General features: G+C 34.4%; 1 protein-coding gene across 1 annotated transcript; it reads left to right on the plus strand.

The window, feature by feature from the left end:
* The first annotated feature begins 7,005 nt into the window (after window positions 1-7,005).
* On the plus strand, window positions 7,006-9,373 carry LOC127105974 (UDP-xylose transporter 1). The gene is made up of 8 exons (XM_051043198.1): window positions 7,006-7,193; window positions 7,289-7,440; window positions 7,634-7,818; window positions 7,912-7,979; window positions 8,073-8,205; window positions 8,314-8,475; window positions 8,715-8,987; window positions 9,077-9,373. Exons 2-8 carry the CDS (start codon window positions 7,320-7,322, stop codon window positions 9,167-9,169), a joined length of 1,035 nt encoding a protein of 344 aa, XP_050899155.1. The 5' UTR covers window positions 7,006-7,193; window positions 7,289-7,319; the 3' UTR covers window positions 9,170-9,373.
* Window positions 9,374-21,063: the final 11,690 nt, after the last annotated feature.

The raw sequence follows: 21,063 nt of genomic DNA on the forward strand, positions 1-21,063 counted from the left end.
AAGAAGAAATGTGGCACCAACCACTCTTGATGAGATCTATGTTGAACTGCTGCGACGTAGAGAATTAGACGCTTAGCGAGACCTACAGATCCAAACCATGGGAGCTCAGCAAACTGAAATGATGCAAATCCTTCGCCAAATGCAGCATGATCAACACGACTACGCTTTCAAAACCAAACATAACATGTCCGGCTTGATCGATGAAATGACAACATTGACAATACATGTGGAAGATCTCCAGAACTATACGCCACCTCACCAGCCAGGAAATGGTGGACGTCCACATACACGTGGTAGAAGGCGTTAGTAGCAGAATAACCAGGTTCTACCTTTCTTTCCTATCTTATGTTGTTGCATTGGGGACAATGCAAGATTTAAGTTTGGGGGAGGAAGCTTTACCGCTTTTTATTTATCGTTTTCTAGTTAGATTTAAATTATTGTTATTTCCTTTTGTTATTTTATATTCTTTTGGTTATTTTAATTTTTGTTGAAGTGTCAGTCGAGTTAAATATCAATGTGTTGTCGAGTCTTTATGCGAGGTTTCCGTTATTTACTAATTCTCCTATTTACTTAAGCCATACAAAAATTTTGCAAAAAACTAGACTTAGAGATACAATACATCTTTTGAAAATTCTAAACTATAAATAAAATTGAGGTTAAATTGTAGAGATTTGGAAAAACTTTATAATATCGGTATCGTTTTAACACCTTAAATCTCCCAAGTATAAGATCTATTTGAGTACTTGTCATGCCATAGCCTTAAATTTCATCCTTTGATATTTCCTTAAGTAGTTTATCTAGCAGTCAACACCATCCTAAGCACACATTACGCAAGAAGTCGATGCAAATAAATGTATGATTTCAGGCTTAAAAGAAGAAAAGATTATGAAATGTATGAAAAATATTGTTCCCTCTAAGTTAGGTGATCCTCACCCGGTCATTTAGCCCAACGGTATAACCATCTTCAATTGTTATTTGAGCCAAAGTGCGAAAAAGAAAGAAATAAATAATGATGAGATCATAGTCACTAACAAATTATCTTGCTATGAATGTGAAAGGATAACGGGCTTAATGTGATTGCGCCAGAATGAAAAAGGCATGACAACATGATTGCTAGTAAGGTAGGCTTAGGCATGACAACATGATTCATATTATTTTCTATATGAGGGAGACTTACGGTTGCAACATTGCGACTATATGTTCCAACGATACCCTTAGTGTGGAAGTGAGTATCTGTTAATACAATTTAGAACCAAAGTAAAGTTTATAGACTGGAATTAGTATCCGAATGCAATTGTGCTTTCTACGAGTCTTGATAATGTATGCTGCAAATATTTTACAAAACTTTTTATGTGTGCGGCATTTGCTTGAGGACAAGCAAAGGTTTAAGTATGGGGGAGTTTGATAACGCGAAAACGTATCGCATTTTTGGCTTCATATGCATTGCTTTTTACTCGATTAACACTTATTATTATGCAATATTTTATGTTTATTGCAGGTATTTATCAATTAAAAGGTTTACCGCAAGCAAAATGGAAAATAGCAAAAAGGAAAGAAAAAAGGAAGAAAAAGAGAAGAAAATGAAGCTTTCAAGGAGATAATGGGCCACCAAAGCAAATGGACTTGTGGCGCCTAGTATCCAAGGTGTGTGGTGCCCGCCACATTGGCCCAAGGGGTAGGTGGCTCCCGCCACCAACCCTTGAGAAGTGGTTTTCTGTTGCTACAAAGGTGGCGCTCGCCACTCATTAAAAAGCTAGGGTTGTGGCAACCGCCACAACCTAGTCTTCCACCCTTTTCTCCACCTTTTTAGCCACGAAGCCACCCACCTTTTCTACAAATGAGGAACATGGAAAATATATATAAAGGACCTCTCATACTCGCACACGATCTCTCTCTTCCTCCAGTTTTCAAATTTAGGATTATATTTTCATTCAGCATTTATTTTCTTTTAGTTTTCTAGGAAGTTTCTTACCTTGTAAAAGTGATAGTTTCTCCACATCGGGGACTATTACGGTTTATTATTTTACGCATTTGGGATTCAATTGTAAGGGTTATTCATTGCCAAAGCCTGCCGGAATTATTTTAATCAAAGATTCAAGATTCAGTTCCAGTTCTTAATTCGCAATCCAGGTTTTATTTTGATTACTGTTTTATCTATTTATACCTTATTGCGTGTTTAATTTCCCAAATACCATGTTTGTTACCGGATCCATGTCCGGCTAAACCCTTAGGTATCGGTATGTAAAGACCGTCGAAACAACGGGATTCAATAAATAATTGGTGTTAGTTTTTATAAAACTTATTTTTCCGGTTTTTAGTTTCTTATTTTAATCAAACTGTTTTTCGTACGAGAGTACAAAACAAACTAAGGTTACGGCCAATAAAAACGAGAGTTTGAGATTTTAACCAGATAGTTGAAACTAAGCATTAATCCTAAATACATCGAGAGCCCTTTAGGATTAATTAGACTTTATTTATATTCAAAAATTACTTTTAAATTCAAAATGAGACCGCGAGAGCCAAACATTCTGGTTTAGGAGTATGGTCAGAGTCAATAAAAACGAGAGTGTGAGACTAAGTCCTTTCTATAAATAATTTCTACTGAAGAATATTTTAACCAATAAGATTACACCAACTATCTATCGAATCCCCGAAGTTTGAGGTATTACATACCAATATCCCCTATATCTCATATCTTTATTCTATTTACGTTATAGTTATTTCTCTTCATCCCTCCACTCTTAGAACAATCATCAGCCTTAGATTTACATAGCAACATTAGACCATGATACGTTCGATTATTAGTCCTTGTGGGTTCGATAATCTTTAAAACTACGCGATAGGACTGTGCACTTGCAGTCACGATTCACATAGACTTACTAAGTCGCGATCAACTATTGTGAATGTGAAGAGTTTGGTCACATTAAAGCTGAATGTCCTACTTTTTAAAGAAACAAAAAAGGGATTTTAAATCACTTGATCTGATTATGATGATTAAAGTGGAGGATAAATAGCTAATAAGGTGGTGGATTTCACTAGAAAGTATGAATCTGGTAGTGAGTCCAGTGATGAAAATGTCTCAAAAGAAGAACTAGATGTAACTTGCAAAACTTTGTGTACCAAATGGGAGGAAGCTTGCATTGTTAGAGAGAAACAAAAGAAAGCTATAAGAACTCTCATTCAGGAAAAAGAGAAACATAGCTCAACCATTGCAGGTCGAGAAGAGGACATAACTTTTTTAAATTCCAAGCTTGAAAACATGACAAAATCTGTTCGTATGTTGAAACAATTGTTCTGATATGTCAAATGAAATATTAGAAGTTGGGAATAAGTCTAGGAATAATAAGCACATAGGGGTTGACTATAGTTCCATGAACAAAAAAATCAAAATTCCCACTAAGAAGTTTGTTTCATGTGAGAAGAAAGCGAAGTTTCTGATGAAGGACCACATGTCTCAGCATCTAACACAACATGTGTATCCTCATAATAGAGGAAACAATAACTTATCTTGGAGGTGTCACCACTATGGAACATATGGTCATATAGGACCCTTTTGCTATAGATTGTATGGATATCCTTGGTCCTATAGTCAGCCAAGGCTCAAAAGAAAGAAATGGAACAAAACTCTAGCAAGGAATGAGTAGAAACCTAAAGAAACAACCACAAGTCTTATAACTTATACATCTCTTAGAGGTTCCTTAAGAGAAGATTGTTATTCTTATAGTGAATATTCAAGGCACATGATTGGATAAAAGGACCATCGTGAAGAGTTAAACTCTAAGTAATAGTTATGTTACTTTTGATTATGAAGCAAGAGGAAGAACCAAGGGCATATACAAACTTGTTAGTTCAGGTTTTCTTTGTCTTAATGATGTGTTGCTGGTAGAAGGTCCAACTGCTAACTTTATCAGGATCATTTAACCATGTGATCAAGGTCTGAATTTGAACTGCAACGAGCATGAATGTATTGTCTCTAGCAAAAAACAATAAGTGTTAATGAAGGGTTCAAGATCCAAAAACGGTTACATGTGTCTCTCTCATCCCTCATCTTATTTGATATCAAGGAAGATGAGATCAGAGTATGTCATCAAAAACTTGGCCATCTCAACCTTAAGAGCATGAGAAAGATCATTTCTAAAGATACTATCAGGGGTTTTCCAAAGCTAAAGATTGAAGAAGGCAAAATCTATGGTGGCTGCCAAATAGGCAAGCAGACCAAGATGTCCCACAAGAAGATCAAGCATTTTACCTCCTCTAAAGTTCTAGAGTTACTTCATATGAACCTCATGGAACACATACAAGTGAAAGGCCTGAGTGGAATAGATAAAAGTCTATTTGTGACGAATGATAAGAAAAAACTCATTTATGACCTTGGGTTTGGTAAAATATCAGACAAGATGTTGGAACATTATGTCCAACTAATGCAGTCTGAAGTTAAGATAAGTCTAGGTGGAGAATTCACCTACATTCTTGGGATCAAGTAAATATTAGAAGACGTCGCATTTTTTCTCAAAGCAAGTATGCAAAGAAAGTTAAGTTTGAAAGGCTAATGGGCACTCTTTGCATTTACATGTATGAGAAATTAAAGCAAAAGAGGCGTGAAAAAGGAAATTTTCTCTCTCATGTTATCATTACTGCACAAGAAATAAGGCACGTCTTTTTTATTTTAGTGCATTTTCAAAACTTCTTCGTTTCTACACGTTTGAAGGGTTATCTCTCTCACTATTGTTCTAACACAACTGTCCTAATTCCTCTCTCTCAAACTCTTCAAATTTGTCCGAAAATGATTCAAAAATTGAAAAACTAAGACCTCTGAACCTAAAACTATTACTGAGGTGTATGGATCAAGATGTTAGGAGTTAAAATGGGGGAGAAAGTTACTATGAAGAGAGTGTCATTATACATATGATGGTATAGTTTTTTTAATTTAATTGACATGCACTGATAATATAAAAATATTTTACACTAACCGTGCTTATTACATTTTTACTAATATTTGACTTTTATAAATTGTAATCATTTACTAACATCTATGAATGTATGTGATGCATCGATTGTATAATTTTTTTACATTGATAGCGCATTTCAAATGATTTTTAATGTCTTTCTGTATAAAAATAACTATTATATTAAATTTATTAATAATTAATAAGGTTGTCTATAAATTTATTTTTAAAAGAGTTAATTAATTAATGTTTTCATACAATATTTCTTATAAATTATAGAAAAAAAACAATATAAATAGAAGTATTGTTCATTAAGAAGTAACTAATACACTTAATAGTTTGAAAGAGGTTTTATAAAAAGGAAGAAAAAAATTGAGAGAATCTTATATTTAAAAGGAAAATTAGTAGCACACAGACAACTAATTCTTTTTCCTTCTTAGTAATAAATTATTCTTCGTTGGAGATGCTTTTCCACATATTAAAATAATCAATAAATTATTTATTTTTATTAATTATTGTTCTTTATATATATTTTTTCAAATAATTTAATGGTTTTATGGCTGAATTTTTTTTAAAGTGAATAAATAAAATGTTGCATATTCAAACTTCCATTCCTGTATTATTTTTGCGTTCATCTGAGATGGTTTAACAAAACACTATTGTTTATATATTAATTATATTTATCATCTATTTTTGTAGAATAAATTATTAAAGATAATATTGATAAAACATAAACTGATTTTATATTAAAATAATCAATAAATTTTTATTTTTTTATTAATTATTGTTCTTTATATATATTTTTTCAAATAATTTAATGGTTTTATGGCTAAATTTTTTTTAAAGTGAATAAATAAAATATTGCATATTCAAACTTGCATTCTGCGTTCAACTGAGATGGTTTAACAAAACAATATTGTTTATATATTAATTATATTTATCATCTATTTTTTTAGAATGAATTATTAAAGATAATATTGACAAAACATAAATTAATATTATATTAAATTAAAAAAAGATGATAAGTAAATATAATTTCTTTTGCAAATACTATAAAAAAAATAAGCGTAGTATTAAGTATAAAAAAAATTTATCTATTTTTTCTAGAATACATAATTAAAGATAATACTGAAAAAACAAAAATTAATTTTATATTGAATTCAAAAAAGTGATAAGTAAATAATAACATTTCTTTGCAAATACTATAAAAAATAAGCATAGGAGTAAGTATAGCATAGGAGTAAGTATAAAAAAAATATTTATCATCTATTTTTTCTAGAATACCTAATTGAAGATAATACTGACAACAAAAATTAATTTTATGTTGAATTCAAAAATGATAAGTAAACAATAACATTTTTTGCAAATACTATAAGAAAAATAAGCATAGGAGTAGGTATACAATTTATTTTTTTACTCAAAGGACTACAAAATATAGAAAACTATTTTTCTTTTTGCATTATACTTTATATTTTTAGTATAATACTTTGTATAGTATCTTAAAAATAAATAAATAAATAACTTTGACTCCTTTCAGTAATAGCTAAAATAAATAATATAAAAGAACCTTTGCACGGTGTAAGATCCATTTTAAGCTTGGCATGGTGAGTGCTACCAATATCCACAGGTATGTGTTTAAGTATTCATAGTTTATATTTTTCTAAATCATTGTATGTATCTCTTTAGCTTAGATAAACAAAAAGTAAATAGGAGCTTGAACAAAAAGTTTAGTTTTAATTTATAAAATCAAAGTCTCATTCATGAATTAGGAGTGAGTTTGAAGTTTATGCTGAATTGGGTTGAGAAGTCTTGCTTGAAGTGGGAGACACTTTGTTTAAAAAAAATAAGTGTTAGTTTCATTCACCTTCCAAACTTGTGTTTCAAGACTCAATTTTTTGAAAGCTACATGTTACAAAAAAGTGTTTGGTAGAAAAATCTTTAGTAGAGTATGATGCATCTAATTGGACCAAACCAAACCAAACTAATGATTTTAACATCTCATCTATCTATTTTGTGTGCTCTATACTTTAGACATTAAAAAATAACCATGACTTATGTTATGTTAATATTTTATGGTCTTGTTTTTTTTTTGCTTCAAATGGCCGTTAACTTGACCAAACCAACAAACATAAACTCTATGAATTGAACTTGTTCTACATCAAAAATAAAAAGGCCACACCAAAAATTTTATTGCATAACTTGAGTTGTGATCTTTTGGAGTTTTAGTTCTCATTTCTTCAAATTAAGGTACTTGTTGTTAATTTGTTATGCTATGATCAAACTATATTGAGTAGTTCTCTTTGCACATTATGTGTTGATTAATTATATATTTGTGTCTATAGAAGAATCTTCAAAAAAATATTGGTGGCAAAGATGGGAGAGATGTCAAAGATTCAATTGGGAGTTATTGGTGCACTATTTCTCTCTGTGGCTTCTTCTGTCTCAATTGTTATCTGCAACAAAGCCTTAATGAGCAATCTTGGATTTCCATTTGGTAATTATCATTTTTCTCACCTCTTAGATATTCTAGTCCACGAACCTGTCTCAACTGGCAAAAACCGATAATGTTAGGTTGGACATTATCACCAGAGTTCGAACCCTGATACTCACTGTTGTGTGTCAGTTTCAGTGCCGATTACCAATTCGTCTTCATTTAACTTTGTTTTTGTTTCATTAATTTGATGCAGCTACAACACTTACAAGTTGGCATTTGATGGTTACTTTCTGCACCCTCCATGTTGCTCAACGCTTCAATCTGTTTGAGGCCAAACCTGTTGACATGAAAACAGTTATGCTTTTTGGTATTCTAAATGGTGTGTCTATTGGATTTCTCAACTTGAGTCTTGGTTTCAATTCAATTGGATTCTATCAGGTTTACTCGCCGATCCGATTTTTAAAACATATGTATTTATAATGCATTTCGAGCTACTCGTTTGATGAAATGGTTTTAATGTTTCTTTTGTAGATGACGAAACTCGCAATCATACCGTTCACAGTTATGCTAGAAACAATTTTCTTAAAGAAGCAATTCAGGTAAACAAATTTATGAAGAGACTGAAGCTAAACATGATCATGATCTTGCATAACTGCTTAACTGATTATGAATTATTTTGCGACTACGCGCAGCCGGAAAATAAAACTGTCTCTATTCTTCTTACTCGTTGGAGTTGGCATTGCCTCTATCACAGATCTTCAACTCAATTTTGTTGGAACCATTCTTTCACTTCTAGCGATCATAACAACATGTGTTGGCCAAATCGTATCCTTTACTATTCTCTCTTTATACTCGCTTGAATTAGCATCTGTTTGAATTGACTTATTTGATTTTATCTGCTGTCGTTGATTCTTAACTTATTGAACAATTCAGCTTACCAACACAATCCAAAAGAAACTTAATGTCACTTCCACACAACTTCTGTACCAATCTGCTCCATTCCAAGCAGCAATTCTTTTTGTTTCAGGCCCTTTTGTGGATCAGATGCTAACCAAGCAAAATGTTTTTGCCTACAAATATTCTCCTATAGTCTTGGTAAGTAATATCAATTCTCAAATCACCAATCCTCTCGCCATGTCTTGCTTTTATAATTTGGTGTATATGTAATTGTTTATATTACTGTAAATCTTAACTCAAGTGGCAGAAACCGGTATTATTAGGCTGGACGCCATCATCAGAGTTGTGCGTATGAGTTTTTAGTGGTTATTATCATTTTGTCTACTGACAAAAAAAAATGATGATATAATTCATTGTGTTGCTTTTATTTTTTTCAGACATTCATCATCATGTCCTGTGTGATAGCTGTTTCTGTGAACTTTAGCACTTTTCTAGTAATAGGAAAAACATCTCCTGTAACATATCAAGTTTTGGGCCACCTCAAAACTTGTCTTGTCCTAGGATTTGGTTACACATTGCTCCATGACCCTTTCACTGAGAGGAACATTGTTGGAATACTAGTAGCAGTTTTTGGAATGGGATTGTATTCTTATTTCTGCACTCAAGAGAGCAAAAAGAAACTGTTAGTTGATCCTCCACTGTCATCTCAGGTAATTTTTTTCCAACATTTTTGTCTCATTGTTTCTTTGTTGTAGACATTTTCATAAGATTTTGTTATTTTGTCTTTGATTCTTTTCAGGTTAAAGATAAAGATAATTCACCAGTTTTGAATGGTAATCAGGAAAAGGAGGGTCATGAGTCTAAGAAATTAAGCAAGGATTCTCTTGTTTAAAAGAACATGATTTGTGTTTTTTTTTTAAGATCTTTTATATTTTGGGGGTTATTTCAATGTTCAGGGTATGTTGTGTAGTGTAAATCAAATTTTGTGTAGAGATTCATTTTGTTGCACTCTCTCAATGTAAAAGAAGTTTATACCCTTATTGAATTATATATTGTCATATCATTTAATGATTTTGACAAATTCATGTTTTATCAATTGCATCATGTGTCAAATTTTTTGTTTTAATCTATTTTTTTCACCACAAGCGGGATAATGGGGTATGTTCTTCTCTTTTAGATCCGCCAAAATAGGGGGTGGATTTTCAAAGTAGAGGATATAAATTAAAATTTTGATTCAATTGGCTAAAAATGGAGGTTATTCATCAACAAACATGACAAAATGATTGAAATAAAGGATAGAGGCTTAAAAAATGGCAAAGTTAAAAGGGAGTCCCATGGGGCTGATCTGATTTACCTCATGTAATTTTTAATATTTGTCAAAATGACAAATCAAAACAAATTAGATGCATTTTCTTCCTCTAACACATTTTTTATGAAATTGGTAGAAATTGGATATTTAAAGGCTTTTACAAATTAGATGCAATTTTCTTCCTCTAATACTCGTAGGAGGATTTCGTTGGATATGTTTTAGAATCTTTAGAGAATTTGAATTTATCTTGGTGTATTCTAAGAGACTTTAATGGTATTCTTTCATTTGAAGAGAAAAAAGGAAAGGTGAATATCGACAGAAATTTTAGACTTCACTTTATTTTGTGTTTTTAGCCGAGTTAGTTTAGTTGAAGATTGTTTGGTGTGCAAACAATATCAGCCTATAAATAGGAAAGAACCTTATCATTGTATGAATGTAGTTGCATACATAAAAGATTGAATCAACTTCAATTTGAAGGAAGAGAGAAACTTTACAAAAATATTCTTCTTCTTCCCTTTTTCTCTCAAACCCTAATTTCTCTTTTCTTCTCTAATTCCTCTTTTATTTTCTTCTTTAATAATCATTACGAAATAGAATCATCTTGCAACTAAGATGTGATTGATTCACTCGAGTGAAGAGTGAAGAACTAGAGGCGGATAAATCAGAAGAATTGATTCTTATTCGTCAAGATTGATTCAGAATTTTCCAAGTTTTGGGTATAATTCTAACATGTGGTATCTATAGCATTGGTTGTGTGATTCTTGGGAAGCATAGCACGATGAATCATCCGAACAAATATTTTCCGACAAGTCTTTCAATTCTGAATGGTAAGAATTATGATAATTGGCATAAGGAGATGAAGATTGTCTCCTATTATCAAGATATGTGGGATCTTGTGAAGGAATGAGTAACACCACTTGCAGAAAATGTGACGATGAAGAAAAGATTGTACACAAAGAATTGAAGAAGGAAGACTATGAAACCCTTTTTATAATTCATAAACGTGTTGATCCAGACAATTTTGAAAAGTTGAATGATGTTGAATAAGCAAAAGATGCATGGGAAATTTTGGAGAAATCGTTTGGAGGTGTTGAGAAGGTGAAAGAGGTGAGGTTACAAGCTCATAAAAGAACGTATAAATTGCTTTAAATGAAAGAAAGTGAAAGTATAATTAACTTCTTCACTAGGGTTACGAATTGGTAAATCAAATCAAGGTATGTGGAAAAGTGTTGACATCAAGATCAGTTGTTGCAAAGATCTTGAGGTCATTGGCTCCAAAATGCGATCATGTGGTAGTAGCCATAGAGGAATCGAAAGACTTGTAAACATTGACAAAGGAAGAGATTGAATGGACGCTTGAATCTCATGAACAAAGAATGGATGAAAGAGCTGTAAGAAAGTCGAAGAGTGATGTGGCTTTGCAGGCGCAATCAACAAGAGAAAAGAAAGTCAAAGAAAAATGGTTCGACAATAAAGATAGAGGAGGCTACAAAATTATGACTGGTAGAAGAAATCAACAAGAAGGAAATTTGTCGAATCAAAGAAGACCCTCATATCAAAGCAACCATATAGGTGGTGTTGCATGTAGAGGAATAGGTGGTGGATGAAAACCTGACAAAAGTCACATTCAGTGTTTTAATTGTCAGAAGCATGGTCACTACTCTAGTGATTGTCTTGAAAAACAAAAGAATCAAGAAAATGATGCAAAATTTGCAAAGCATGAAGAAGAAGATATGTTGTTGATGGTCATAAATAAAGATGAAGAAAGATTCAAGGATCAATGGTACTTGGACTCAAGATGATCATCACACATGACTGGTAGGAAAAATTGGTTTATCAACATAAAACCCTCGATGTAGAACATGGTGAAATTTGTAAATGACAATACTCTAGAAGATGAAGGTATTAGTGATGTTCTAATTATGAGGAAAGATGGAAAAAATGTCATTATTTTCTAATGTATTGTATATACCAGGCGTGAAAACTAATTTGCTCAACATAGGACAGTTGGTTGGAAAGAGTTACAAAGTGTTGATTGAAGATAAGATTATGAGAATTCTCGATTCAGGTGGATGGTAAACCTTGAAGGCTCTCATGTCTCAGAATAGAATCCTCAAGATTAAACTTAATGTGATGGAGCACAAGTGCCTTGCAAATGCAGCTAGCAGGGATGAATCGATATGGTAATATAGGCTAGGCCATCTAAACTTCAAAGACATCAAAGATCTAAAAAGAAGAAATATGGTTCCAAGATTACCAGAACTTGACATTCCAAATGAAGTGTGTGAGGAATGTGTGTAGATAAAGAATCACAAGAACAACTTCATCAAAGATGCAAGAAGCAAGTCGAAGGGAATTCTTGAAATCATATATGCTGATGTATATGGTCAATTCCAAAATGATTTGTTTGGATGTAATAGATACTTTGTCATATTCATAGACAATTTTAGTCGAAAACTATGGACTTACATGATTAAGAAGAAAAGTGTTACGTCCATGCTTTTATGATTGACAATATTTTTTTAAAATATGTATCACAGCAAGATGTTGAGAAAGATGTTGTGACATGTTGATCAGACATCTTTGCAGGTTTTTTTTTTACTTCTTGGAAGACTTATTTTATTGAGATATCTGAAGATTCTCTAAATATTCATCTATCATATCTGAGTGTCCACGAAGGTTTATTTAAGGAAACATTTGATTTGATTCTGTAAAAGATTGTGCAAACTGGATGATGAAACATTTAAGGAAACATTTGTTTTGATTCTGTAGAAAATTATGCAGGATGAATGTCAAAACATTTGATTTGATTCTGCAAAAGATTGTGCAGACTAGATGTCGAAACATTTAAGGAGACATCAAATTTAATTCTACAGAATGGATGTCAAAACATTTAAGGAGACATCAGATTTGATTATGTAAAATGGATGTCAAAACATTTAAGGAGACATCAGATTTAATTCTGCATAATGGGTGTCAAAACATTTAAGGAGACATCAAAATTGATTATGCAGAATGGATGTCAAAACATTTAACGAGACATCAGATTCGATTTGATTAAATATTATGTAGAACAAATGTCAAAACATTTAAGGAGACATCATATTTGAATTGATTTTATTTTATTTGATTTGGATCTGTTGTTTCTTAGCCTGAAACCCATGATGTTCTGGGGCTATTTAAAGGGTGATTCTAAACCTAAGAAAAGCAAGAAGTTGCGCTGGAAACTGTTATTGTTAGGGTTAGTTGTCGTTGTTATTTGTGAGTCATTCTAGTATCTCTTTGATGCTTGAATTGGACTGAGTTTATTGAGTTGTAATTGTGAATCACTCATGAGCTTTTAAGCAATAGTGTATTATGTTTCATTGGAAGTGTGTGTAAGACCCCAATTTTGGCCCTAAGATCCCTCATGGCCCATATCATATCATATCATGGCCTCAAGGATCACTGCATGCCCTAGCTTCCCTCCTTGTGGGTAGGTTGCCTTGTGAGTTTGATTCTTGATCACCAAGCATACTTTGCATTTGTATATCTTTGCCTTTCATATGTTTACTAACCAAAAAGTACAAAAATATTGTCAGTCTAACCTTGTTGATTGCAGATGAAGCATTTAGGTCAAAGACAGTCAACAGTCAGTCAAAGCAATGGAGGGTGGCCATTCTTGCAGAATTTGGGCACCATGATCAATAATCAAGAGTTTATGTGACTTGGGACATCATTTGAAGTCAAGTTCTCAAGGAATTAGGGTTTGGAATTCATCAGAAGTACTTCAGTCATCCAAAACCCTAGAAAAGTCAAACTTGGTCAACTGTGGATTTAATCAATGATTTGATGAATGGAATTGATTTGAAGGAGCTCATTCATGCTTGTACAAGCCTCATATGTCATGACAAACCTCATCATGGAAGAAAATCAAGTCAAATCAGAAATTTCCAGAAATAGAAAGTGGACCTGTAATTTCAACTGCCAAAAATGGAAACTTCTTGATCCTCAACTTACATCATGATACAAGCTTCAAATGAATTTTTGCCCAACATGAAAGTTGAAGATCTTGTTCTCCCATTTTCAAAAAGTCCAAGAACTCTCAAATCCCATGTGTGGTTGTCAAGATATGATCAAATCATTTTCCTAAATTTGTGAACTTCAGAAGGCCATATCTCTCAAACCATAAGGCCAAATTTGGTGGGGTTTTTTTCCTACAAACCACATTTTTCATCCTCTTTCCAAAAATATAAACTTCATTCATCAAAACCTTGCCATTCAAAATGGCATTTTTGGACCTATTTCACTTAAAAATCAAGTTTGACTCATAGTTGACTTTTTGATTCTTTGACTTTTTCTTAATTTGGCCAATTGGGAAATGTGTTAAATCATATTTGAAACTTGCTCAAAGCCCTAAATCATCATCATACCACCATTTTACTACCATTTTGGACCAAGGTACAAAGTTGGTATTTTTTGCAAATTGGAATCAAAAGAGTAAAACAAGTACAGCAATGCAAGAGCAGACCATAAACAGAAAATTGGCTGGTCATTTGCAGCTTGCACCAAGCCCAATTCGTGGCACATACACCTCCATTTTACACTTATGCAAGAATTGGCAAATTGTACAATTAGCTTCATTTGAGCAAGGCAATGTTAGTAAACCACAAGCAGATGCAAAACAGCAAAAAACCTGGTCTGTGTACAGCCTGTCCAAGCCCAAAACCGTGCAATGCTACACCCTCCATTTCCACATATGTGCAGCTTAGCAATTTTTGCAAATAGATTCATTAAGTTAAAACAAGTTTAGCATTTGATTAGTAGAGGTAAAACAGTCACATATAAGCATTTCTTCTGGCCATTTGAACCCTAGCCAGCTGCAGCCACAGACAAAAACCTTCATACTCTCTCATTCTCCATTTTTGCATTTGGCATTTTTCTGCATAAACCATCAAAAACCCTCGAATATCTTTGGTTCTCTCATCATCCAACCAACCTTTGGAAGCTTTTTGAGCCTTTGATTCACAGCTGGAACCCCATCCTCGAGCTCTGTTTTTCTTCAAACCCTTCCAATGGCAGATTGAGATTTGGACCTACTCAAGCTTTGCTGAGCTAAGAGGCTTCAAGCATCATCATTATAAACGTGGACTTGCATCTGTTCGAGCACAGCAACATTAAAAGGACCATTGCATCTCCATTTCTTCAAATAAAAGTAAAATTTCGACCAACTCTTTTCTTAAAATTATGCCATGCCATGTATAGTTCCTTCCTTGCTAAGCATTGTGCAACTTGAATCACATTATTTGGTTAACTATGCTGGTCTAAATCTGAGTTTTCATTTTTGTGTGCAAATACATTTTCTATCGATTTGTTTTGTCCAAGATGATTTAATGAAAATGGGAATCATATTTGTGTTGAGGGATGTTTGATGATGTTGTTGATATGCTTGCCATTAAATTCTGGGCATTTTGAAATTTGAGATGCATGATGATGAATGTATACATGCTGCTGATTGTTTAAACCTTCCCTGTCCAGAATTTCCATGAGTAATGTTTGTTTTGGTTGTTGGTTGATGTTGCTTGATGTTCATTATGCCATGCCATTGTGTGTTTTTGCTCGAAACTTGTTTGATGTTGATGAACCATGAAGTTGAATTGATGAATGTATGCTGTGTGTTATCAAACCCTAGAGGCATGATTTCTGCCCAGAAAATTCGAAGCTGATTGGCTGTTGTTGCTATTGTTACTGTTTCATTGGAGGCGGACCAATCAGGACATTTCCTGGTCGCCCCTTAAGCGCTGCCGTTTTGTTAAGTGGGGCGCCTAATTACACAAATGCCATCGTTGACCCCCTGTTGACCATTACTTCATGCTATCTTGTTCATACTTCATCCATTTATTCATCAAACTTTGGAAATTCATTTCTCTTTCAATTTTCATCCAAAAATCATGCAATTTTTTCCATCATGTTCATGAGAATGTCCTCTTTTTTATCATGATTTTTAATTAATTTTTCATTGGCTGGATTTTAAATGGTAATTGGTTTCTTGACATGTATGCTTAAATGATACCTTGTGCCATTTCATTTGTGAAATACTCATGTTGCATCCATTGCCCCTGAAATTTTTTGTGGTGAAACTAGACTCATTCACCTTCATTTCCATATAAAGTTTGTGCATTTATCATTTGTGGATTGAGAGTTATGATTTTCTGAAGTTATGTGTTACATTTGGTGCTATATGAATGATATGCATTTTCCCAATTTTTGTTCACATGCTTCCTTACATCCAAATGACCCCAAATTTTGCATGAATGATCTCTTACATGTCTAGTTTGTGTATGAATTTTCTGGGATTTAATCATGCTGTTTTCCATTTGATTGTGAATTTTCTTCCCTGCCTAGTCAAATGTTGACTTTTTGTGCTACACGTTGCCATTTCATTTGGGAAATCCTCATCCCATATTGTATGATCATGAAATTTCATATGTGATAACTAGACATCTCAAGCTTTGCATTGGTGTTAATCTCATTCATTTCTCTTCTGTTTTCAAATTGGTATGATTTTTTGAAGTTGACCCATGCTTGTTGACTTTCATTGTGCATGCTTGAACTTGGTTCGACTTCATGATTTTCATTGACTGCCTTCCTCTCATCCAAATGCATTGAAATTTGACATGCTTGCTATGCTATATGTTAGGATTGAATGTGATTTATTTCATGATTTTTGAAATTGTTTGGGTTGACTTTTGGATGAAGTCTTGTTGTTGACCTATTTGTGCTTTCTCTTGCCATGCTTTGCATTCTTTTGTGTATGAAATGACAATGATGCATGATTTGGTTGTGAATCCAATTGAGATAGCTTCTTAAATGTTTGAACATGAATTTGGTTGACTTTTCCTTGCTGTTTTGACTTTTTATTTCATCTTTGACCCTAGGCTAGTCCTAGTGGTCTTTTGAGCTTACAATTGAGTTAATGTTTCAGGTTAAGCACCAATGCCTCAAAGATCATTCAAATTTGATTGAGTTGGATTATATACATCATGTGCTAACCCTTGTTTTGTAGGTGTGACTCATATAGTTGAGTCTTGTGCTTTGCACATTGGTCCCTCTGTGGTTGACTGTTGTTTATCCATTTCTTTTGGTTTGAACTGTTGATTTGTTTACTAATAAGTTTGACTTTTTCAGGTACTTTAGTTGCTTAAGTTCTTTGAACTTGCTTGCTTTGCTATTTAGCATTTGCTTTGAGGTATAAACCTTTCTTCTTCATGTAGTCTGGAGACCCGGTCTGTTATTTGACCGGGCAAACTGTCTGAAGTCCTCCTTAAGAGGCAATGCCTGTGTTTGTTTAAAATTGTCCCAAGCAGGAAAAGTCCTCATTTGAGGCAATTGGTGGAAGGTAGGGATAAGCAATCTATCCCCCACTATTCAGTGTGTCCTCTCTTTGCTCCCATTACATGGTTGAAGCATTGAGATAAAAACCCAAGATCTAATCGAGTCAATAATGGGGAAAGAGTTCCATCTTTCTGAACTCCCCCACTTTCTATTATTTGATGCTCTCTCTGATCTGAGATAGAAGCAATGAGGCACACCCCTCATCTCCTATTCATCTGCTTCACCTTAGCCTCTCAATGGCAAGGTTAAGAGCGACATTCACCCATTACAGTGGACTTTCATAGTCAAACCCTCTTGTGTGAACCCCCTTGTTTGGCTATAGAGTGTGCTGTTTGATATTGATTGATTGATTGATTGCTTCATATACACATGTTTGCTCTCATGCTTTGTGCACTCATCATCATCAATTGCCATCAATGCATAATCATCTCATTTGTCCTTGTGACATTATCATTGTTGTTTACCCATTGAGGACAATTGTAAGACCATCCATTGGCCATTGCTCCTATGATATGGAAGTGAGTTGTAAGACCATCACCTTGGCCACTCATCTTATCTTTGCTTAATGCATTTGATTGTATGTGAGGTTGCAATTGTAAGTCCCTGTAAGTTGGCATTTGCTGTCCTATGATCACATGTTGCTTTGTTTGTTTGTATGTGAGGATACAACTGTAAGTCCCTGTAAGTTGGCATTTGTATTCCTAGGACCATACTGTGGAAGTTAGAGTAAGCCCAGACAGATTGGCATCTGACATCCATGTTTTGCTTTCTTTGTTTATGTGAGGATGCAACTGTAAGTCCCTGTAAGTTGGCATTTGCTTTTCCTATGATCATATGTTGGATATTGGTATAAGTCCAGACAGATTGGCATCCGGTATCCAAGTTTCGTTTTGTTTTAGGAGATTAGTGTAAGACCATTGAGTGGCTTCTGATATCCATTTCTGTTTTAGGAGACTGGTGTAAATCCATCTATTGGTATCCGGTATCCGCCTTTTATTTCTTTGTTTGAGGAGATTAGTGTAAGACCATTGAGTGGCCTCTGACATCCATTTTGTTTTAGGAGATTGGTATAAGCCCAGTGATTGGCATCCGATATCCGCCTTTCTTGCTTGTTTATTCGCTATTATCCATTGCCATTCCAAAGGACACACTTGAATCATCTTCTATATGATTTCAAGAAGTGAACCTTCTAAGAAGTTTTACAATCCATCCTTATTCATTCATCATTCATTACGTCCTAGACTTTTCACACTCGTGACTTTCAAACTTGACATAGATATTGTGCAAACATCTTCATGATTTTCTAACTAAAAACCTGGACTCCAAGTCCTTGACTTTTTTTTCAAACTCATTTTTATAATACTTCTTTTGAATCAATCTTAATCATATTTTGACTCCATTTTTCATAATCACAATCAATTAACTTCACTCATTCACTTGTTTTGGCTTTGTCCATTAATCTTTTCACATTAGCCATAGGTTTCAATTATCAGTGTGGTTGATGTAAATCTTGCCTATCCTTAGTGAGTCGACAGTAAGACTTCCGTGCTGAAAACAGGGCTAACCCCTCTAGTACGTCGAAGCTATCCTCGCATGGTGGATGTTGTTTTTGGTCGAGTGTTCTCCCATTGATAATGAAAAGCCTCAGTGCTTGTGTTTAAAACTGAATCCACCAACTTTTGGAAATCTTTTAGCCGAACTACGGCGTTTTGATCCTTACCTTTGATGGAAGGTACGTAGGCAGCGGGTTCATCCGTTCAAACCCAATAACACAAAAATAACTAACTTGTATACTCTTTTCTCATCATCCCAATCATGTTTGCACAATCTTTATGTCATAACAAATAACAATTTAATACAACAAGTGTGAAAAGGGCTCCCTAGGAGTACCTAGGACGTAGTGGGTGCCTAACACCTTCCCATTGCGTAATTTACCCCTTACCCAGACTCTCTGATCTTTTTATTAGTTTTCTACGTGTAAAACTTCTTAGGCTTTTGTTCGCTTTTTAGCCAGTCCTTTGGATAAATAAAAGTGCGGTGGCGACTCGAAAATTTCAATGTATCTCCTTGCTTATGGTTTAATCGATAGATCATATAGCGACGAATACACCGCTACAGAAAAGTGGCGACTCCACTGGGGAACGTCACCAGAATCCTTGGTGGTATTGCCTACTTTTCACCCTTGTTGTGCTATATTATTATTTGTTATATGACATATTTTTGTACAATTTGGGATAACTGTATTGATTGTAATGTGTGAATTGCTTGATATACATTTGCTGTTTGCTTGGTGATCTGTGAGATGAGTTCTGTACCCGAACTCGAGTGCACTCTAGGATAGGAGAATGGCATAGTCTTGTTGACTGGTGTGGAGTATTCCTTAGCCAGTTGACTTGCGAGTCCATTCACTTGGTGGAGGTCATGTTGAACTAATAATGTCACACAAGTTATTTGTGGATAGGCATTATTCTTTCAATCATGTTCCGCAGAAGCCAAGGACCTTAGCTTACCAAACCCATCTTGGCCTATTTTTAGGACCGTAGTGCGGAGGTCGTTCAGATGTCAGTTCTGATACGATTGTTACGCGATACTACACTCATAAGAGTTTCTCTTGAGAATATTCTTGGAATACGAGTATTCGTTCCTCCGATAATATTCGAAAGATGGAATGATGATTATGGGAACCTCTGATAGAACATGTCTGGCAGGTTTAAACCCTAGTACACTCCCTTTGGGTGGTTCTTAACCGAGACTCCATGCTCGTGACTCTCAACAAACCCGTGATTCGTGGTTGAGTCGTTCAAACATTGTTAATATCAATGGATCCCGGATCAGGTGTAAAACCTAAAATCCACCAAAGCGGCTGGTTGATATTAAGAATGTCTGAACCGGTTCATGTACCGTTAATATCAATGGAACTTGGGTGTCGATAAGGTGAAAACCTAAATCCACCAAAATGGATGATTGATATTAGGGATACATAGAGCTTTCCCACGACCTTTGTTTGGTGTGTCTTGCTTGATCCTTGAGTGTGATTGTTGCATTCATGCATTCACGCATTCATCCGCATCCATATCATCTGATAAAAAAGAAATTTTCAAGGAACTCAAAGGAGTTTATTTGCAAAAATTTTCAAAACATGAAAAAACCGGGAAAATTTTTTCACCTGATATATCTGATGAGATATTCTCATGTATGATCAAAATGCTTAAAATTTCAAAGTTTGCAAATAAAACCCTCGGGTTCCTTTGATAAAAAAACAAGCATATGCATAAACACTTCATGTATCATTTGCATAAACAGATGTTTCGTTCCGGTCTCCCGTCCAGTGGTCTGACCCTGCGATCTTCATTTATTTTGAAGACGCACTTTGCCGGTACTATACCAGAGCCAACTCTGCCAGATTGATGGATCATCCTGAGCAAGAGAGCTGTGAATTCAGAGAGGAATTTGCCAGACCAAGTGCTTTTAATGGATTTATTCCTGTTGATGGATTTATTCCTGTTGATGGATTTATTCCTGTTGATGGATTTATTCCTGGTTAACCAATCCCGGGCTGGCAATTGGCTACTGTTCTGGGGCACTTAATGAGCAAGGTTTGTTCGCGAGTGGAGGATTCATCCATGCCGATCAACCTGAAGAAGAGGCTGCTGCTATCTTGGAAGAGGATGCAGAGGACCTGAACAATTTCATCATTCCTGGTGGTGTCTGCCACAATTGGGTCGCTGTGGATGTTCCTACGGTCATTCATAAGTCAGCGTGATTTGTTCATTTTGTTTAAAACCCTTCTCCCATGCCAAAAGGAGAAGTGATGACATTGTTGGCAGCATTTTAATACAATGATGTTTTCATTCAATTAATGCATTGCTTAAACATTTGTTTTTCCATTTGTTTTCACTTTTTGCTTTTTGCATGAAATCAGTGATCACAAAAAACCATGAAAAAAAACAAAAACAGCTTTTTCATCTGCATAAATGATTTGCTTGTTTAAAATTCAAAAGCTTTTCATTATCCAGAATCATTATGCAGGGATTTCTAAACCCATTGAACATAATGATCCAACGCCATCTCCCAATCTTGAAGTCCTTGTATCTGAGGCAGAG

Source organism: Lathyrus oleraceus, chromosome 7, assembly GCF_024323335.1.
Source record: "Lathyrus oleraceus cultivar Zhongwan6 chromosome 7, CAAS_Psat_ZW6_1.0, whole genome shotgun sequence".
NCBI lineage: Eukaryota > Viridiplantae > Streptophyta > Magnoliopsida > Fabales > Fabaceae > Lathyrus > Lathyrus oleraceus.

Coding starts and splice junctions, on each gene's coding strand:
- LOC127105974 (XM_051043198.1), top strand. CDS start 7,320: ATGGGAGAGATGTCAAAGATTCAATTGGGAGTTATTGGTGCACTATTT. Junction 8,206..8,313: donor CAACATGTGTTGGCCAAATC/GTATCCTTTACT, acceptor TGAACAATTCAG/CTTACCAACACAATCCAAAA. Junction 8,988..9,076: donor ATCCTCCACTGTCATCTCAG/GTAATTTTTTTC, acceptor GATTCTTTTCAG/GTTAAAGATAAAGATAATTC.